At 41.7% G+C, this 19,660-nt stretch overlaps 2 protein-coding genes across 3 annotated transcripts in view; one reads left to right on the top strand and one right to left on the bottom strand.

Annotated features, from left to right (window-relative positions):
• csrnp3 (cysteine-serine-rich nuclear protein 3) overlaps window positions 1–10,862 on the top strand; it is a 24,137-nt gene extending 13,275 nt beyond the window's left edge. Inside the window, exons 1-5 of one of the 2 annotated variants that reach the window (XM_067603488.1) lie at window positions 450–868; window positions 3,976–4,144; window positions 6,517–6,776; window positions 7,009–7,305; window positions 7,526–10,862. In XM_067603488.1, coding sequence (XP_067459589.1) covers window positions 3,982–4,144; window positions 6,517–6,776; window positions 7,009–7,305; window positions 7,526–8,656 — 1,851 coding nt within the window. In that variant the 5' untranslated portion in view covers window positions 450–868; window positions 3,976–3,981 and the 3' untranslated portion in view covers window positions 8,657–10,862. Of the gene's footprint in view, window positions 1–449; window positions 869–3,975; window positions 4,145–6,516; window positions 6,777–7,008; window positions 7,306–7,525 lie in introns of those variants that run through there. The other variant, XM_067603487.1, reaches the window with a different exon arrangement.
• A 176-nt stretch (window positions 10,863–11,038) lies between these two features.
• Window positions 11,039–19,606, bottom strand: galnt3 (UDP-N-acetyl-alpha-D-galactosamine:polypeptide N-acetylgalactosaminyltransferase 3 (GalNAc-T3)). Its single transcript, XM_067603486.1, has 12 exons — window positions 19,250–19,606; window positions 18,462–18,734; window positions 17,614–18,154; window positions 16,650–16,822; window positions 15,853–16,002; window positions 15,490–15,724; window positions 15,292–15,409; window positions 14,924–15,124; window positions 13,196–13,327; window positions 12,868–12,969; window positions 12,617–12,769; window positions 11,039–12,524 (listed from the first exon to the last, which is right to left on the bottom strand). The coding sequence occupies exons 3-12, from the start codon at window positions 18,108–18,110 to the stop codon at window positions 12,411–12,413; spliced, it is 1,875 nt and encodes a 624-aa protein (XP_067459587.1). The 5' UTR covers window positions 18,111–18,154; window positions 18,462–18,734; window positions 19,250–19,606; the 3' UTR covers window positions 11,039–12,410.
• Window positions 19,607–19,660: the final 54 nt, after the last annotated feature.

Here is a 19,660-nt window from a genome sequence, read left to right as displayed (position 1 = left end):
CCTACACCCTCTCACTCCTCCTTTTCCTCATTCTCCCCCTCCCCTTTACTATTCCCCTCTCAAACCCCTCCTTTCTGCATCTCTCCCTGTTATACACCCCCTTCCCCTTTCCCACTCCTTGCATCTCCCAAATGCCCCCCCTCCCATCCATCTCTCCAACATTCTGTCTTTCTCCCTCTCTCTAACCTCCCCCCCATACCTCTGCCTCCTTCTCCTCCCCCCCTACCCGCCCCCCCTCCCTTCCCCAGCTCATGTTGGTAAAAATAACTGCAGACAGCAGGAGAAGAGGCACGCCTGACTCTCTCTCTCTCTCTCTCTCTCTCTCTCTCTCTCTCTCTCTCTCTCTCTCTCTCTCTCTCTCTCTCTCTCTCTCTCTCCCTCTCTCTCTCTCTCTCTTTCTCTCTCTCTCTCTCTCTCTCTCTCTCTCTCTATCAGACAACCCACCCATGTGATCTCACAGGCTGACTCTGCTCTGCTCCACTCTGCTCCAGTCAGGCTTCTGCCTTTCAGCTGGCTGCCGCTAATGAGCCTTTGTGTGGCCACAGAGAGAGAGATAGAAAGAGAGAGAGGAACACAGTGACAAAGAGGGAGTTAAAGTGAGAAAGACTGTCGTCTTGCTACAATAAAGCATAAAGTACCGACAGTGCAGTCAGAGCTGGAAAATTACAAGTCTCTCTCTCACACTCCTGCATCCTTTTTTTCTCATGCCCGTGGACCTCTGGGGTCGCTGCAAGTCAGTGGACTGAAACAAAATGGGACCCTCTTCATTCATCATGTTTCACCTTTTTTGAATTGCCACATTTATGATTGTCCGGCTGTGCCGCCGTGAGAAGAGGTGAACGGTGTCACAGTCTGCCAGTGGATACAGGTCAGTTGTTCCTGTGAGGGCCAGCGCACAGAGAAGTGTAATCTGGTCATTGTAGGACTGATGTGTCATGACTTGCTCCAGATGCCATAGGCTTGTTGGCATCACTCGTGGTGAGTGTTTTGAGCCTTGTGTTGTCACATCGGTTTACTGTAATTGTGAGAAGCTTGTGAATGACGAGGGGAAAAAAAAAAAGATTGCGTTCAGAATGCAAGTGTGCTACAGTGCAGTGAGCTACTGTTGATTAAGGACAAGAGTTGGTTTCCACAGTTGATGTGTGTGCTCAGAGAGGCAAACACAGGGAGGGGCTTTCCAAGCTGGCTTTTGCTGCATTATTTTCTCTGGGATTTTCTGCCTTGTACCATAGTGTATGCTGCCCAGCCGTGATTAGTGGTAAGGCAACAGCGAAGACAAAGAGAGAGCTGTTGGAGAGGAGCAACAGTCTCTGGTTTTTATTTAGCCACAATGAAAGAGGTTCACCCTAGTTTACCCACTGCTCTGTAGCTTATGATGTCATGCCAATCCAGTGTCAAGATTTAAACTTTTCATACTGTTGTCGACATTACAGAATGTATTTAATTATAATGGAACTGTGATAAATGTACATACATGATTTCTTTGATTAATTTGCTCTAACATTGGTGCGTTATTATGAAGAGCCCCCATTACACAGTATGTAACACTGAAAACAGTCATATGGGAAAGCAGTACTTGTGAGAGTACATTAGAATCTCCATGGAAACCACTTTTGGTATCAAAGCCTAGTGCAGCATCAGCTGAGAGCTAAGCATACAAATAGGTTTCCAACAATGGCATCTAGGACCCTCAGCAGGAAATGGACTGAAATTACACAGGTCATTTCTGGTGGAAATTTCCACCCCTGTTTGCCCACAAATGAATTGGATTGTGAAATAAATCTGTTTCTTCGCTGTTTTGATGCGAGGTTAGCCATTCTGTCGGTTGATTGACATTTTAAATCTCAATGGACAATCATGTTATATGTTTCATATTGTAATATATTCTTTCATCATTTCATGTCATTATCATTTGTCATAATCATTCAGAAGAGAGATTAGACAGATTTTCATTTTTCCTGACAACCAGTGCAGTTATTGGCTTCACAGAATCTAAAACATGTTAGCTCCCCACTTACAGATTTCTTTTCTAATTCATTTCAATTCATTTGGATGATTTTTTTTTTCAGTGAGGTTATCCTGACTGACTGCCCTCTCCTCCACTTTCTCTCAAATGGAGGATGCTTCACATTCCTTAGTTGTAGGTAGAGTTGTTGACTCTGGAGGTTCTCCAAATGCTGGCAGTGCCATGTCACTGCGCTGAACAAGCACAGCCTCCTGGGAACAATGACCCTCTTGCTGGCAGCGCTACTCCTCTCTGGGTAGCACCTCTTTCTCTCAGGCAGTATGTCTCTCAGGCAGTATTTGCATCTGTAATGACTTGATAGCAGAGCCCAGATGAAACGCAGCGGCTGTCTGTGAATGAAACTCCCCCACAAGCTGCTCTGGCAGATAGACAGAGTGGGACCGGGCGAAGATGCACACTGCCTTTACTGATTCCAGTTTCTGAGAGAGAAAGCAGTGAGGGAAAAGCTGCCAGTCATAGCAAACCTTTGCTATTTTAATTTTAAAACATGACATGACCTTCCAGCTACTGCTGTTTAAACAAGGAACACACATATCTTCAGCTAAATACATTATTTTGACCAAATTTTCAACAATGTCTAATTTTATAAGTTGTGATTAACATTAAATAAGTTTCTTAATTACATATTTTAAAATGATTGGCATGATATGACCAAAAGTATATGTAGCTTGACAGTTAAAATGCAGTAGTTATTAGAGCAAGTTGCAGCATAATGGTAATTGGTTTTAGTGTAGTTGACTGATGAGCTTGTTCTTGTTTATTTGTCTAATTGCATCATCAGTCAGAGGGAGTTAATTGTCCCCCTCAATTGACATTGAAGTGTTCTGTTCTGTTACAACATCCTCTGTATGAAGTGCCACAGCTACAAACTGTAGCTTGCACCTACACAGAGATACAAGGATAGTTTTTGTGCTGTTCGTGTATCCGAATGAACCGTAGAGCTACTATTACCAAATATTATTATCATGGCACAATTTAATGATAGTATCACACAGGTCTGTAGCAGAGATAATATCTGTTGCAGCAGTATAACAAAGCATTGTATTACTTTTACAATATTTTATTGAACATGTTTATTGACTGCATTTGTAGCAGATTATAAGGTGAATTATAGCCTATCACAGTATAGATTTTTTACCCGGCTCAGCTGTAGTTTTCTGTTGTTTTTTTTTCTACAGGAACAATCTGACCTAACAGAAGCTCATTACTGACATACAGGATGTCACTTATTATGCTGTCAACCGAAGCTTCACCTTCACCGCAGTTCCTCCTCTAACACTACATGATGTATGATATACTGAACAAATCACTGAAGATTGTTGCCTCACTTTAATAGCTACATGGTATTACAATGCACCTGTACAGATGCACATGACACACCAATACTACTTATGCACTTGTGAATTTATTGCATCCTTTTTAGAAAAAGTGGCAGATGGGTTCTTTCTCCCATAAGATGTCCTGTAGTTGAAGCCAGTGGATATTTTCCATCATGCTTCATGATTTCTAGGTGTAGCAGATATCAGATAATGTTTTGGTTTATTTGAATCTATATTTATATTTGGTACATAATATATTTCCACCCTGGTTTGTAGCAGTGCAAGACAAGTTGGTCAAGTGTCTTTTTTTCTCCGGCCTCTCAATCAAAGACAGTGAAATGAACTTCCTGTAAGGCAAACGTAGTATGTAATTAGCAGCTTTCTCTTTCCATCTCAGCTCCTTTGTGCCAAGGTGATCAATCGCCCGGGGAACGCCTGGGAGCTGGGAGAGCAGCAGGAGAGATTGTATGTGTGTGTGTGTGTGTGTGTGTGTGTGTGTGTGTGTGTGTGTGTATTTGAAGGGAGGAGGGGAGACTGGGCCTCACAGCTAATTGAGTGTGTTGAGGATTATGAAGGCCCTAAACTGGATATTAAATAATGTGTGGCCCCTCTGCTGTCTTTCGGTTTCAGGTGCAGATGCGGCGGGCCATGAGCGGAATACTGAAGAGGAAATTTGAGGAGGTGGAAGCCTCCTCCTCCCCGTGCTCTTCCTTGCGGGAGTCTGATGATGAGGTCTCCTGCAGTGAGAGTGGGGATAGCAGTGACAGTGTCAACCCCTCTGCCTCAGGCCCTTTTACCCGTGAGTGCCTGTGCCTTTTAAATTCATACAGTGTGCTCAGTGTGGCTATCGTGTACTATTGACAGTGAGATTAATGTAATCATTTCTTCTCAGGGAAAACAAAGCCAAAGCAAAGAGATGTTTTTTAATCAAGTTGGTTATAAAACTCTGAGTCAGATTTTGTAGCTCACAGGCAACCGGATGCAGGTCAAAGAAAAGAAAAGAAAAGCTTATCAACTTATCTGTTGATAAAGAAGTGTAATATGAATGCACAGTGATAGATGAAGAGCAGAGACTAAGTAATGGTTAGAGTCCAGTGCTGTAATAAAAAGGAGGGATGCAGAGGCAGCCTCCTTCATTAGGAACAGCATCAGCATGCAGGCACAACCAGATGAATGAGCTGATCTCGTCTCAAGCTGTGTGCTACACTGTTGATACTGTACATGTATACATGCGTGCAACTGCTCTCTAAGAACAGCACAGGGATGCTCGACATGTTAGTGACTTAATTAGTTATCTGGTTATATAAATCATATTTTACTTTTTAATGCTAAATTTGGAAAAAAAAAAAAAGGCTAGATGAAAACTGACTAAAATGGAGCAACAGCTGCAGGGGTGCAAAGCTAGTTTTGGAAAAGAATCGTTTTGGTTTACTAAGATAAGGTCACAGTTGAGATTCTGTAAGGCTCACCAGTTCTGCTTTTTAATTTGCAAACACCTTAAAAGAGTTCTTGCAACTGAGAGACTCCACAGCAATTCCTGGCATGAACTAACTTTGTATTAAAGAATGTAGTCTTCTTAATCGAAGATAAACCAACTACAGAAGATTTTGTGTAGGTTCAAAAGCACACTGAAGTCATCTCTAAGGAGTAACACAGTGCACATGTGAATCTTAGTGTCAACGAAATGAGACAGAATGTTAGTGAAATAGATTATACAGTGGTAGTTTGGTAATCCTTTGAGGGATTTTGAAAGCAGATATTTGCTGCCAGAAAATAATGGGATTCTTAAAGAACAAAACAGTCATGTTTGGACTGTGTGTGTCTGTGTTTATGTGCACAATTTGGCTATTTAGTATTGGATTTCAATAAATTAAAATATTTTAGTTTTAATAAAAGTCAATAACAACACTAAATTTGTGTTTTGACAATGTAGCATTTTTTCTTGTCTGTGTGAATGACATACAGATGAGTGTCAAAGAAATCTTCCTGTAGAGAGACATAAGTAGGGTGCTGCGTCCCTGCAAGCTGAGCTTGGCCTCTGTGTCAGCTGCAGCTGCTGGTAGCTGGGAGCTCGAGGAGGACAGCTAACAGCGACAAGGGAGCGGTGCGCTATGAAGAGTGCCCTCCTGTGAATTGACATGTGCGTGTACACTGATTGACTGTCTTGGTGAGAGAGAGAGAGAGAGAGAGAGAGAGAGAGAGAGAGAGAGAGAGAGCGAGCGAGAGAGATAAAACAATTATGTCCTGAGTGGTTTTACATCCTATGCTGTTGTGTTAGAGAGAGGAGGAAAAACATCTGTAATGTGTTTGTTTTTTTAGAGCGTGCGAAACAGTCAGGTCTGGTTCTTGGAGTCTTTAAAGGGTAAAGGAACATTAAACCAATTACAGCTTGCAAAACTGAAAAATACCTATGAGGTGCTGTTTTAATATAGACATCTAAAAACGGAAGCTGATTATATAGAACAAAACATCTGTTAACTGTTTTGACACCAAACACGAGCTGATAGCTGTTTTGCATGAAACTCTGCTCTGCTCCGTACGCTCAGTCTGACAGCTCTACATCTGTAATGAAATGTATTGTCCCTTTTGCGTGGGGTACAGAGCTGTTGGAACCAGATGGTTTCTATTTGTCCTGTCTGTCTGATACGGGGTGAGCGCTGGGAACGCTGCTTCCGTGAACGAGCGCTCTTCATCTCAGGGCCAGGCAGGGGATTATTTATGCTCCACCGTTGCCCTCCTCTCTGTCCCTCCCTTTCGGAGAACTCTCCTTAAAAAGACACACTGAGGACTTGCATGCCAAGCGGAAGCACAGATATGTGATGAAATCCTTCCCTACGAAGCTGTGCTCCAAGATACGTAGAAGCTCGCTGTAAAGCTGGCAAGAAAGAATTTCTCATATTTCAGGCATTTAAGGACAACACTCAAAGGAAATCAGTGTCACACATTTTGCCATAAAGATGTCACTTATCTTACAAGACTTTACATGGCTTTAAAACTGTTCTACTCCAACATGACAGTACATATAAATGATTTTAAAAAACGATGCCGGATGTTTTCTTGGTGCAACGATGCACAGAATGGAGCTTTAATTCTTTCCATATGAGATTAATGAGTTATCAAAAACAGTTTACAACCAAGATGACAAGATGTCTTTGCCGTCTTCCTTTGCAGCTGACTCAATACTGAAGAGGGAGAAGCGGTTGAGGACAAGGCGGGTGCATTTTGAGAAAGTGACGGTGTACTACTTCAGCCGGCGGCAGGGTTTCACCAGCGTGCCTAGCCAGGGTGGCAGCACGCTGGGCATGTCCAACAGGCACAGCTGGGTCAGGCAGTACTCTCTGGGAGAATTTGCCCTGGAACAGGAGAGGATCCACAGAGACATGCTCAGAGACCACCTGAAGGAGGAGAAACTCAACTCAATCAAACTCAAGGTAAATGATTTGCAATCTGTGCCTGAATACAATTGTTGTTATCAGTCTTGCTGTACAAAGGATTTTATAAGCATTATGTAGGCCTATCAGATGTAAGGAATTTGAAATGACTTTGTAAGATTAGGATTCTTTGTTTGAAGAACCACTTTGTAATTGTGATTAGCTCATTATTTCCCTGCTTTCATTAAAAAAAAAAAAAAAACACTTGGTTATGATTCCTTCTTCTTTTCAGCTGACTAAGAATGGCACAGTAGAGTCTGAAGAGGCCAACACGCTCACGGCAGAGGACATATCTGATGATGACATCGATCTGGACAACACAGAGGTGGACGAGTACTTCTTCCTGCAGCCTCTTACCACTAAAAAGCGTCGGGCACTGCTTCGGTCCTCCGGGGTAAAGAAGATTGACGTGGAAGAGAAACACGAATTGCGAGCCATCCGGATGTCCAGAGAGGATTGTGGCTGTGATTGCAGAGTCTTCTGTGACCCAGAGACCTGCGCCTGCAGCAACGCAGGAATCAAGTGCCAGGTAAATCCCATGACATGCATTCAATGTTCTATCTTTTTACTTGTAAACAGGAAAACATACTGTACATTTAAAAAGAAGGTGCAGGGATCAATAATTGATACAGGACATTAAAGGATGACCTATGTTGATGTTTTTACATATAATCATGTCAATATCACACTACATAGTCCATCCACTGAAAATAAAATGACTTGCACAGTAAATGCTATGGTTTCTTTAGGTGGACCGTATGTCATTTCCATGTGGCTGCACAAAAGAGGGCTGCAGCAATTCAACTGGGAGAGTGGAGTTTAACCCCATCCGTGTTCGGACCCATTTCTTGCACACCATAATGAAGCTGGAACTGGAGAAGAGCCGTGAGCAGCAGCAAGCCTCCCCCAGCAACGGTTACCGCGGTGAAACTAACGACATGGGAGGCGGAAACCCTCTCGTTCAGACTCAGCACAGGTTGGAGTACTCTTTGTCAGACGCTGTCCCACAGACAGCCGGCATGCACCTGCAGACCGCAGACGAGATGGAGGAGCCTCTAGACGAGGAAGACGACGACGAAGAAGACGACGAGGAGGAAGAGGAGGAGAATGAAGAAGATGACGAAGACGAGGATAGCAGCAGCGTTTTCAGCGGACTGTCTGACTCCAGCACTCAGAGCTTAGCCAACAGCGACTCTGAGGACGAGGAGGAAGACGATGAGGATGAGGAGAAGTCTGAGAACTTTGAGGATGACATGACAACCCCATCAGTGTCTCACACTAAGGTGGTCCCTTTGTCCTCTGTGCTGTGTTACAATGACGGCTCAGTGGCACATGACAACCATATGAACGGAAACTCTTATTTAATGAACTCCTCCTCAGCTGAGTACTATCAGCTAGGGAGCTCCAGTGCCGCCTCCAATGGCCAAACAAGCCAACCCAGTGAACCCTACGGGGAAGCCTTAGCATTCCAAGATCCAGTCAGCGCGACCAACGGTAGCCTGGCCCAGGGACCCTTCAGCATGACTGCTGAGCAGTACACGGACTACCCTAATCAGGCTGAGGAACAATACACAGCTAATCACCATTTTACCCTGACCAGTGCTGCTCCAGCCACCTCCTTGACCTGCTACACACCTGAGCAGGAGAAGAAGGTGATGTCTAAAGCAGCTTTTGTCGAGCAGCCGGAAAACCAGAGCCAGACACAGTTACAAAACTACATGAACAATAACACCCAGGGTTCCTACAGCAGCTCTTGTATGACAGCTGAACAGCCACAGGAAGAATCCACTGTTAATGGCCATTCTGACCTGACCTTACTAGCGAACAGTACCAAGAATCTCCCTTTACCTGATCATTGCCCCGAGGTCACAGCCATTTAGTGGGCCTCTTGTTTTTAAAGTGTTCTTTCATGATTGCATCTTTACTTGAGAACAAGCCTGACCAAGTGGTATTTTAAGGGAACATATTCATGGCCTTTTTGCATCATCTGACCTTAAATTTCAAAGCAATTTACAGCACCGCAGTACATTTTCATCTGTAACTATAAAGCCATGGCCTCATGATGGAAATGTTTTTGAGGAATTGTTCATTCTTTGAGGTTTCTCCACTACGGTGTGTGCTGAACTGCAAGATTGAAAGATCAAAAACATCGGTTATGTCATGCTGTGCAATGTATCTTGTAATTTCAGATGTAAAGTTCTAGTTTTAAGGAGATATTGTACTGTAGATGGAACTTTTCTATGTCTACTATATGTGTCAAATGTGCAAAAATGGTTTATTGTCAGTTTATTTATTGTTTTGGAATTATGTGTATACGTATATATTGTAAAAGTTTTGATAACAATACGCATGCAGTTTTGGGAATCCCAGTAACATTTAGGGAAAAAAATGATTGCCATTGTTTTATATAAAAAAATGTGTTGTATACATAATGTACACATCTCTTCTTCTTTTTTGTCACTATTATATGCTTTTCTATGGTTTTGAAAAGCATGAAAAAAGCCTGAATTCTTATTTGTATGTTTGGAATACAATATCAATAACATAAAAGGTCAGACTTCGCAGCCTTTTGCACTCATGTGTAGGGGTCCAGTGGCATGCAGTTGGTTTAAACTGATTAATACTTGAACGGTGGAAAAATGTGGCCCCTCATGTGTTTTTCTTCCCCCCACTGTTCACTCTTAGAATAACATGATCATGAAGTGTCACTACAAATGAAGATTTATTCTTTGAAGCATTTTGTTGATACAGGGATATTAATGAAGTAGCACTTTGACATATCTCGGAAAGTATGAGAAGCTCTATGATTCCTCGTAGACAATAGAACACTATCTTCATCATTAAATTTACATAATAGGCTTCATTTGGAAAGCAGCTTTCCATTAAATTATATGTATTGCAGAAAAAAATGATGATCCTGAATAATGTGTCAGTATTTCCTAAAGTAGCTGGTTATGAGATTTCTGCTTTTGAATGCAGTATAAGCTACATTCCACTGTCTAATAATTAAGATGTTTATTTATGTGGATCGAAGAATGATGCTGATTTGTTCTATTGAAGTGTTAAGTGCAATAGTTTGAGGGTTATTTACATGTAATTTTCTTTTAGAGAGGACCCTCAGTAAAGTGGACTGAGATTGCTTTTGATTGATTGTCACAGTAATCAATATTGTACTTAAAAAGCACAGTTAGTTTCATAAAGTCATCATATGCCACAGTAATTGTATGTGAGTGAAACAAATGTTCAAGGTTGACAATCAAAGCTTATTATCAAAAATGATTCATATCAGTAATTAACAGCTACACAATATGAATAGGAGTCCTATGAGCCATCAAAAATGACTTAACAGCCAGATGTGAAGAAATTGTTTACCAAAAAATCTGTAAATAACCTCATCTTTATAAAATCACTGACACAAAAGAAATTTAAAGTGACTGCTCAAAAACTGGGAGGCTGCAATGATTTAGTGAATAATACTAATTTAATTGCAAAAGTGCTCTTTTGCTCCTGCATGAATACAGATATCTGCCCATTCATTATAATCAGAAGAAGTCACTACTGGAATTTTGGTGGTTTCTGTGCGGCTGTCGAGTAGCTCGGACCTCTCATGCCACCTCGGTGGTACAAAAGAAGTGTGCAGACTGCTTTCAGGCAATCAGTGGCATCAACATGGCCTATAGTACCAATTAATTGTGCCAAAGCATACAGTGTGAGAAAGGCTAAATACAATGACACTGCATCCAGTTAAGAATCCTGTGTTTGACTTTATTTTCCAGTATTTATTATGAATGATATATTGAAATGTGTATTTATTGTGGTTTACTAAAAGTCTGTATTGAGTAAATTGCTTCACTATCTTAAAATTGTCTTTTGTTCCATGCTGGTTGTGAGTTGTAAAGCTTCATGTGCCTGATTTATTTAATTCTTTCATATTCTGTGAAATGCATATGTTTTGCACAAAAATGGTACAATTTTTTTTCTCCATGTGTTTGGTTTCCAACTGTAGATAGGGCCAACATCATTTTCAGTCGTTTAATTTTTAACATGATTTTGAAATAAATGTAATAAATCTTTGCTCTTTTGATCTTAAGCTCATATAATGTAATGTTCCTATATTTATGCACACATCATGCAACAGTATTGAAATTGTCACTGACAGACCACCTTGTGCCAGTAAAATCAACAGTATACATACAGTTCAGTTATTTCTAAGTGCAAGGCGCCCTCTGCAGATCACAGGGAGAACTGAGGCAAAGAGGATCTCAGCACTAACCAACTGCATTTATTGAACTCAAAATAAGACATCTTAATACCAAGGCACTCTTAACACAAGACCATTTCCATTTCAGGCAAACACACACATTCGATCTGTTCTAGTCACAAACATAAAGTCATTTACAATATTCCACTGTGATCTAAACACTAGTGCCTGCACCAGAAAAGCATTATTGAACTCCTGTTTAGATGTAGAGGGAGCTTTTTAGACACCTCACTGCAAATACTTTTGATCAATAAATAGAGTCCCTTGGGTGTATCCATTTTACATGAAAAGTTCCCTTTTGACAAACACCAAAACATCATCTTTTTATAATGTTGGTAAAGACCGCAGCAATTAAGAGATTTGAAGAGTCGTACAAATCATACTGCATTTATGTTGCTCATAAAGAATGAACTGTAGGTAAAAAAAATGCATTTTAATCTTCAATAATGCTGTCACTTCCACTACTGTCATAAGAATTTGAAACAAACACTTTATGTCTGGTGTTCCAATTAATTGTATGTAATTCATGCTTGACATATACATCCAAACTAGTTTTTAAAATGATCAATCTTCATTCTTAATGTCGCTGTAGGAAATATAAAACCTTTGTACTGCAAAAGTTTTCTGGTCTGAAGAGTTTGAAGAAAAAAAATTACTCCCAGAACTTACTTAAATAAAAGTGTATTAACTATAACCCTAATCTGAAGGTTGCAACACTGTAAAGGCTGCTATTCTGCATCAACAGAAAACTGCAACAACCCCAACACACCACCACCCATTCCACTAGCATAACCCCACCGCTTTTCCCAGCTAGAATAAAATTACATCCAAGGCACTGGACGGAGCCAAATAAGAAGTCTTGCATTATAAAAAAAATATTTTAAAGGACGATGCATATCATACTTGTGTTTCAGGTTTTCACTTACAGTCTCTTTGGTGCACAACATTTGGGATTGAACCTCTTTATAATGTCCATGATTGATATGTTAAGTACGATTTTCACTGGTTTGTTTTGTTTTAGATTTATGTCTCACTGGAAAATATTCAATTTTGTTTTTGAATACTTAATACTGCAAGCATTGGTTGTGTAGACTAGGAGTAGTGAAAACACCTCAAACACAAAAGAGGCACTTGCCAACACAGTGCATCTTCATTGTTCCAAGAATCTCAGTTCACAGTCTGACTGGGAGCATAGTTTCAATGCTTCCTTCCAGCAGTGGCACACTGTGGTTTCTCCCAACGTCCAAACTTTCCAGCAGCAGCAGTTCAGTTCTTCTATGTATAAAAATAAATTAAAACTCAATGTAGTCAGTAACCTAAAACCCCTGCATGTTAACTGCATACAGTATAGTATAAAATGGTAGTTTGCACACTCAGACGAAGGACCAGAGCTGGTATCTGTCTGAGGGGTTGCAGAGGGCCAGAGAGGGATGCTCATGACGGGCACTCAGACACATGTTCCATCCTGGGATGAAGAATAACTGGTTCTATATGAAGAAAAAGACAAAACTATTACTTTCATGAAAAGAAATCTGAAATCCAAAATTAGTTCACAGAAAAAGCAAAAGACCACACTCACATCCTTCAATTCCCATTTTTGTTCTGCTCCTACAAATGTGTTCCTGCCTTTATACTGGCAGTCCTCCAGCTTCACAGCCCCCTCTGCCCCGTGCAAACACAGCTCCTTCTGAATATTGTGTCTAATCTCATGATGTGTGGAGTACTCAAAATACTACAGCATGGGGAAAAAGGAGAAATGCCATCAACCGCTGTGATTAATCTGAATCACATTTTTTGTCAATCAGAAATAGCCAGCATTTTCTTACTGACCTGGTTTCCTCCCTGTCCATGACATGGGTACATGATCAGCTGTTTCCCCCCCTCATTGTTCTCTCCAGCATCCAGACATGAGTCTTTGCCCACATTTTTCACCTACAGAGAAAGAGAAGGAAAGGGCAAAGCTGTGAGAGGAATCAAAATGAAAAGCTAACATCCACTGCAAGCTGTTCAAACAACTTTAGTCCCTGGAGTGCTTTCAGTGGTGTCAAATTGGAACTGCTCAGTACCCTCTGGAGATCCTAAGTGGAAACCCTCAGTGGCTAGACAGAGCTCTGAGGTTTGGAAAGAGGAGAGCTGGTGGTGGGGTGTGTAATCTTACTGAGCCAAAGCGGAATGGGTTGAGATCAGGCAAGAAGACCTCTGGATAGACGTTCTTCAAATACCAGGAGAAGCTCTTGCACTGCAGCCGCGCACGGAGGTCCATGCGTTTAGAGATATCTCCAAAGGTCCTCTGTTAAAACAATGACAGGCAGGAGAGCAAAGCAGTTATTTTTCATTGTTCGTCATTGCTGGATACTAATAACACAAGGAATGTACAGTCATGCTAGCAGCTTTGTGAAGCTGTACTTAGGCACAGCAGTTGAGCTAAATGCTTATGCCAGCATGCTAACATGCACATGACAATGCTAAGATGCTGATGCTAGCAGGTATGATTTCAGTTTAATGTTAGTTTAGCATGTTACCTTGCTGATATTTGCTAATAAGCACTAAACTTGGTACAGCTGAGAATGATGGGAATGTCATTGATTTTGCAGGCATTTCATTATAAACCAATGTAATGGAGCTAAAAAGTTAAAATTTTGACGTGATAGTGGCACTAGATGAAAAGTTAAAGGATCACTAAAGTTATAAGAATTCATCCTGAGGGAACCATGAATCTTCCAAATTTCATGGTAATCCATCCAATACTAGTTGAGACATTTCACTAAAACCAAAAAATGCCAAACTTCATAGCGGCACTAAAAGAAAAGTCAGGGGATCAACAAAGTGATTAGACTTCATCATCTGGGAACCATGAATTTCTGTACAAAATTTTCAGCCAATCTATCGAAATAAATGTGGAGATATTACACAGACTAAGTGAACATTTTGACCTGCTGGTGAAGAAAGTAAACGCAAAAATCACCAAATTCATTACGACTTCTTATGGACGCCATGAATGTCTGTACCAAATTTTATGGCAATCCATCCAATAGTTGCTGAGATATTCAAGTATGGACCAAAGTGATGGACCAACTGACCAACATGGTCACACATAGAGCCATGCTCTGAATTGTCATTCAAAAAAATTTAAAAATATGACTTTGCAATTGCAAAAACAAACAGGAAAATTGGAGTATTCCACTTTGGAAATTATTTTATTTGACTATGAATATTATCATCACTTTAGTCTTCTAAAGTTGATGACCATGTATCAGTGCTCTAATGACAGCTTGTTTAACAAATTAACTAATTGTAAAAATGTCACAGACAAGTGCTGTTCTTTTTAAACTGAGACATTAACACCACATTTGAAAGGATTTGTGGGCATCTCGTGCTCCTGAATAATGAGAGCACTTAGTGGTATGATGAGGATGCTACTCACACTAGTGCACACTGATTGCTACTAGAGTGGACTCCTTGAAGCTGTTGACGACGACATGTCTGTTTGAAGCCAGCAGGAGAGGACTGGCTCGCTCTGTGAGGTATAGCCTAAGGGAACTCTTTATGGCACCTATGAGACCACGTCGGGAAACGCTGAGAGCCTGTGTCATTTACTAGAACCAACTTCCTTCAGACCCCTTTTTTCTCTGTTGGTTAACAGCTTTTAGCCTAATAGCCTCAAGTGAGACTTCTCAACTAAATGATCTCCTTCTCTCCATTTCAAAGAAGTCTACAGTATTCATGCTTGGAGAATTACACTAGTGACATGCTATCCAGTAAAAGTCTAATTCTGTGCTTTTCCCCCCACTTCAGACTTACAGCTGGTTGTTGGATTTATAAAAATCACGAGGATAAAAAACGTACAGTATTTCAGTGATGTGTTTAAGTCAGAAGCAGTACATACATCTTTGGCCATTTGTGCAGCTTGCTGATTACGACGGTAGAAAATCTCCTTGTAGTCGTCCATCCAGACCTCGGCCAGCCGTACCTGGTTACGAACAATCACTTGCGTGCCCTTGGGGAAGGTGTGGGGGCTCTTAGTGCGGAAAACATGGCCGACAATAGAGCAAGGGATTATCTCCAGCTGTCCCCCGCACTGCCACACCTGCAGGATGTTGGTCAGTCAACAAAAGCAGATGGATAATGACACACAGTTAGACACACCTTAGGATACCATTTGCATACTAAGTACATACTAGTTTCAAAGGGCAAAAGGGCTAAGTGATGACAAGACTGCTGAACGTCCAGAATGACAGCTTAGTAATATCTTACCCTGAAAGACATTTCAATATTCTCACCGCCCCAGATTTCCATTTCCTCATCATAGCTTCCAATATGGTAGAAATATTCCTTTGAGATGGAGAAGAGCCCACCAGCAAAAGTGGGAGTCCTGTAGAGAAAATTGGTTAAAGGTTTCGACAGAGTTCATATGACTTTAATATTCTATATTCATGCACGCTATTTTCTTACTTTATAGGGTATGTTTCATCCCTCCTTCTTTGTTTCTCATGATCTGGGAGGCTCTCCCAGCCAAACGACAAGCCCCAGTCAAAGTTGCCTCGGTTGTGGTTCTGGCCGTATGGGGACGGTTTCATGAACTCAAAGGTATTGAGATCAATAGTAGTTATATCAGGACTGACTACTGCAGTGGAGTTCTCTGCTATCCTGGCCAGCAGAGGTTCCAGCCATCCATTAAAACATTCACCTGTTGACACACACACGTAGGACATTGCATCACACCATTTTTCTTAACAACAACCACTAAACAGTTCACTGTAGACTGTTAATGCAACCAGTTTTAATGTGTGAATGATGTAAGCGGTGTTGACTAACAGTGGGCGTCTAGAAAGGTGAGTGTATCACCGGTGGCCACAGAGGCACCCAGCAGCCGAGCAGTGATGAGTCCTTTCCTTTCTCGTTGGCGGACAACTCGAACAATGCTCAGCTGCTTCAAATACTCATCCAGCTCATCCTTTAACACGTCTGAAAGTATGGGATACACATGAGACATAAAGTTACAGAGGTTGAAGAGAACATTATGAAAAATCAGATGACATAATATAAGAGTAAATGTTGCACATGGTCTTATATAAACAGTTTCATATGAACACATTCCTAAAATAAAGGCTCAGTGATTGTTGAGGTGGCAAATAGATTAAATATTCACAGTCCTTAGCCAGGGAGGCAAAACTCAAACAGATGAAAAAAGGACAAAGCTGTCCTCCTTTCATCTTCAACATGGCTGGCTGTCAAGTCTGTCTGACCAGTTTCTGCACAACTTATATTGTTGTACAGCAGGGCTTCATCTGTGGCCTCCTCCCAACAAATAACAGAATTTAGAGTGTCAGATGGATTGCATTTCCTAAAACCTTTCTCCTTTCCAGGGTTTTGTTTTTTCCTATGTATCAGACCTGTTTACAAGAGTTACGTCTGACTCATGTCTAAGCACAACTACTGCTAATTCCTCTTAGGAAAGTATTCACTAGCAGCCCCTCTCTTCCTGTAACCCACTTCAGGAGCTCCTCTCTGCAAGTTTTGTGGCACACCAAAGAGCTGCCCACCCAACACGCTGCATGAAATCGAATCCAAAAGAGAGCAGGGCGGTCCTGAAGGGCCCTTTTGAGTTTTACCATCTACGCTGGCGTCGTCCACAAGGATGATCTCCTTGAGGAGAATGGCAGGGGAGGTGTGGAGAACACTGTACACTGTCCTTAGCAGAGTGCTCCAAGCCTCATTGTGAAACACAATTATCACGCTGGTGGTCGGCAAAGGGGGGCATCGCTTGAAGGTTTGCTCAATACATCTGCAGCAAGAAGGAAAAAGAGCACAAAGATCTAACTGTCCTGTATAGTTACTGAGTGGCACAATAGTCTAGTTATTACATCTGCAGACTCTCCCCTGTGGGGTGTCCATTTCAGCTGTGCCACTGCATGTGTGGCAGCCTTTTGAAATACCTGCCATATCTGAGTGGGAGAGACTTTGTAATTCCCCCTAATAAGATAGCCAGTACATGGATAGGCTTTATGTCTGTGTCATGTACTGACTATGTACTGACATGTACTTGGACTTAAACGTAGTTGGATGTAGTGTAATTAGCCAAACATAACTGTGCTTCTTCCTGAACTGGCCACAGTAACTGGGCAGGCATGCTGAAACAAAGTCTCAGTCAGAACAATCATCTCTGAGGTTTCTGCCTGAGACTTCCCCCAGTTGCAAAAAGCAAATATGTTGAATTTGTTTGGGTTAGACAGCCCGTTTTGTATTACCCCATCTATATTACACTAATCTATGTGGGAATCTTTCAGTGTGTCATTTCCCTTAACTAAATAGATTGGTGTATTGGCCCAATATGTAACTTAGAGTTCTTCTTGTACAGCACCAAGGCTGCTTTTACACCCACTAGGTGGTGCAATCACATGATGTTTGTGAATCAAAATGAATTGGAAAATAAATTGAACATTATTTGGTTAATTATGATCACTAACACCATGGTCTTTCTGCTCTTTTTTGCAAATTTTGAGGGAAAATTTTGGTAAACATGAGTTTTTCTTTACAGGTTTATCAACAGCATAAAGATTGTATCAGCCAACATACTCTGGTGGTCTTGTGTCTGCACCCAGGTCTCTGCTCAAGGAGATGCGGTCGCTGGCATAAAGGTTAAAGCAGTGTTTCTCTTCACCCTTCTCCTTTTCTTTCTGCTCCACGGGGCTCAGTGAGTCTGTGTTGAAGGGCTTCCCAGCGGCTCCAGGAGCAAGAGGGTTCTGAGGTGGTCGCTCCAGGGCTGGCCTGAGCTCAGCAGCAGTGTAGTGACCCGGCAGACAGGACATGCTGTCTGCATTGTCCTGCTGACGTACAGGGGCTCTGATCTGCATCTTTGGCATTGCATCCCTGAAGTTATTGACTGCTCCCATCACCATGCCCAGCATGGCATCCCGCTTCACTGCAATCTCCTTCAGCCACGGGTCCTCCTCTGGACTTTGGCTCCCCACTTCCCATTGTATGAAGAACACAAATGTGACAAAGACAAGGGCCACTATCACCAGTTTAAGTGGGTGCAGTCGCCTTCGGAGCACTCTGCGGAGAGCTGTCATTCTTCTTGAATGGAGAGGCAGGCTGGTTTTAGACTGAGTTTCAGCTACAATAAATAAATGAATACAGTCAGATGTTCATTGATGATTAGCAACCAGTAAAGTAGTTATCACATTTTTTAAATACCTTAAAGTTTCAGAAAAAAATACAGGCAACATGAGGATACATTATTGCCATGTCACCACGTTTACATCTTGTATTTTAAACAACTTTTTAATCTGTTGTAACTCTACGTGGAAGCTCTTGGTGAAGTTAAAAGTGCTGCTATCTACAAATCACATAACAAATTCACAATCGCATAAATCAGCAAACAACCACTGCTCCGGATTCCTTCAGAGAAAAAGACCACGTACCATATGAGCCGCTGAACTACAGATTCATGTTAGAAAGCCTCTTCAAACTGTTGTAAAACCCAACGAATGGCATCCTCTCTTCTTTGATCGGAGACCCCTCTTTTGTTTCACCAACTCCAAAGAAGTCTTGTTTTCCGTGAAAACAAAAAAAAAAGGATTTGTACTTCACAAAACTTCCGTCTCGTTGGATCCAGGTGCGCTCCTCTCAGGTAGAGGGAGGAGACGTCCTGGTGCGCTTGCGCAGAGAGGATTTCTGCGTGTCATAATCCATACCTGAAACACAAATCAACGTTACATCGGCAATCCAGTCAAGCACGTTTGACGTTGGCACTGTTTACCTTGTAGCTTGTGAAACTTTTAAGATATAGTTTCCCACTAACCACGTGCTAAATATCCAAGCTGTTGATAAAAACACTAAGTTTGCAGTCTTGAGGAATATTGAAAACTTGAGTTCTCCACTGAGTTCCTCTGATTGAATAATGGTGTCAATAGGATTTGTTCAGCTGGTTATTCACTGGGACAGTTGCTGGGTTACAAATAACGGAGGAACGCGCTTATACACCACACACAGCCCACCGCATCTAATCAGGCTCTCTGAGGAAAAACGCCACATCTTGCACATAGTTAGACCGAAAACTAATGAATGTGAACACCAAAGAGAAGCTGAAGACGCACATGGTCCTGCTTGCTTTTTCCACAAAACTAAGCATCCCTTCACAAGGAGGCGAATCTGCTTAGATTATTGATCACATCGCGCTTTACTAATAAAAGTTGGCATTGACACTCACCCGCGGATTCTGTGCGGTGTCCCTAATCCTTTTAAGTTCCCAGGTTTCTCACAGCGGATAGTCCTGATGAAGAGTTGGATGTTTGTGGGAGTACAGACGTGGATTCCAGCCGCAGGAGCCTGCTCTGGTGCCCGGTTTGAAGTCTTTCTGCCTTCGACTTGCACAGTGACTCCATCTGTAGCGACTGTGTTTCCCAGCACTTCCTATCCACGGCAGGCATCCAGTTTATTATGTCCATTAACATGTTCAGTGTGTCCTACATTTTGTTCAGTCACGCCTGAAAATGTTTGTCTATGTGGCAAATTATCTGTGTTGAGACTGAGCATGTAAATTGTCAATTCAGTGTGCACTCTTAATCACAGACAGGCCCACATGCTTAATAACATGAATGAAATCATCTGGAGAAAAAAA

Source organism: Thunnus thynnus, chromosome 11 (assembly GCF_963924715.1).
Source record: "Thunnus thynnus chromosome 11, fThuThy2.1, whole genome shotgun sequence".
Lineage (NCBI taxonomy): Eukaryota > Metazoa > Chordata > Actinopteri > Scombriformes > Scombridae > Thunnus > Thunnus thynnus.
Note: the sequence above shows the minus strand (reverse complement) of the source record. Positions and strands in the feature narration are given on the sequence as shown.

Excerpts from the sequence above, each read along its gene's own strand:
- galnt3 (XM_067603486.1), bottom strand. The coding sequence starts at position 18,110 with ATGACAGCTCTCCGCAGAGTGCTCCGAAGGCGACTGCACCCACTTAAA. Across the intron at positions 13,328-14,923 it reads CTGCACAAATGGCCAAAGAT|AGGACCTTTGGAGATATCTC; the intron begins GTATGTACTGCT and ends TTGTTTTAACAG. Across the intron at positions 12,525-12,616 it reads AAAAATGGGAATTGAAGGAT|AACCAGTTATTCTTCATCCC; the intron begins GTGAGTGTGGTC and ends TTCTTCATATAG.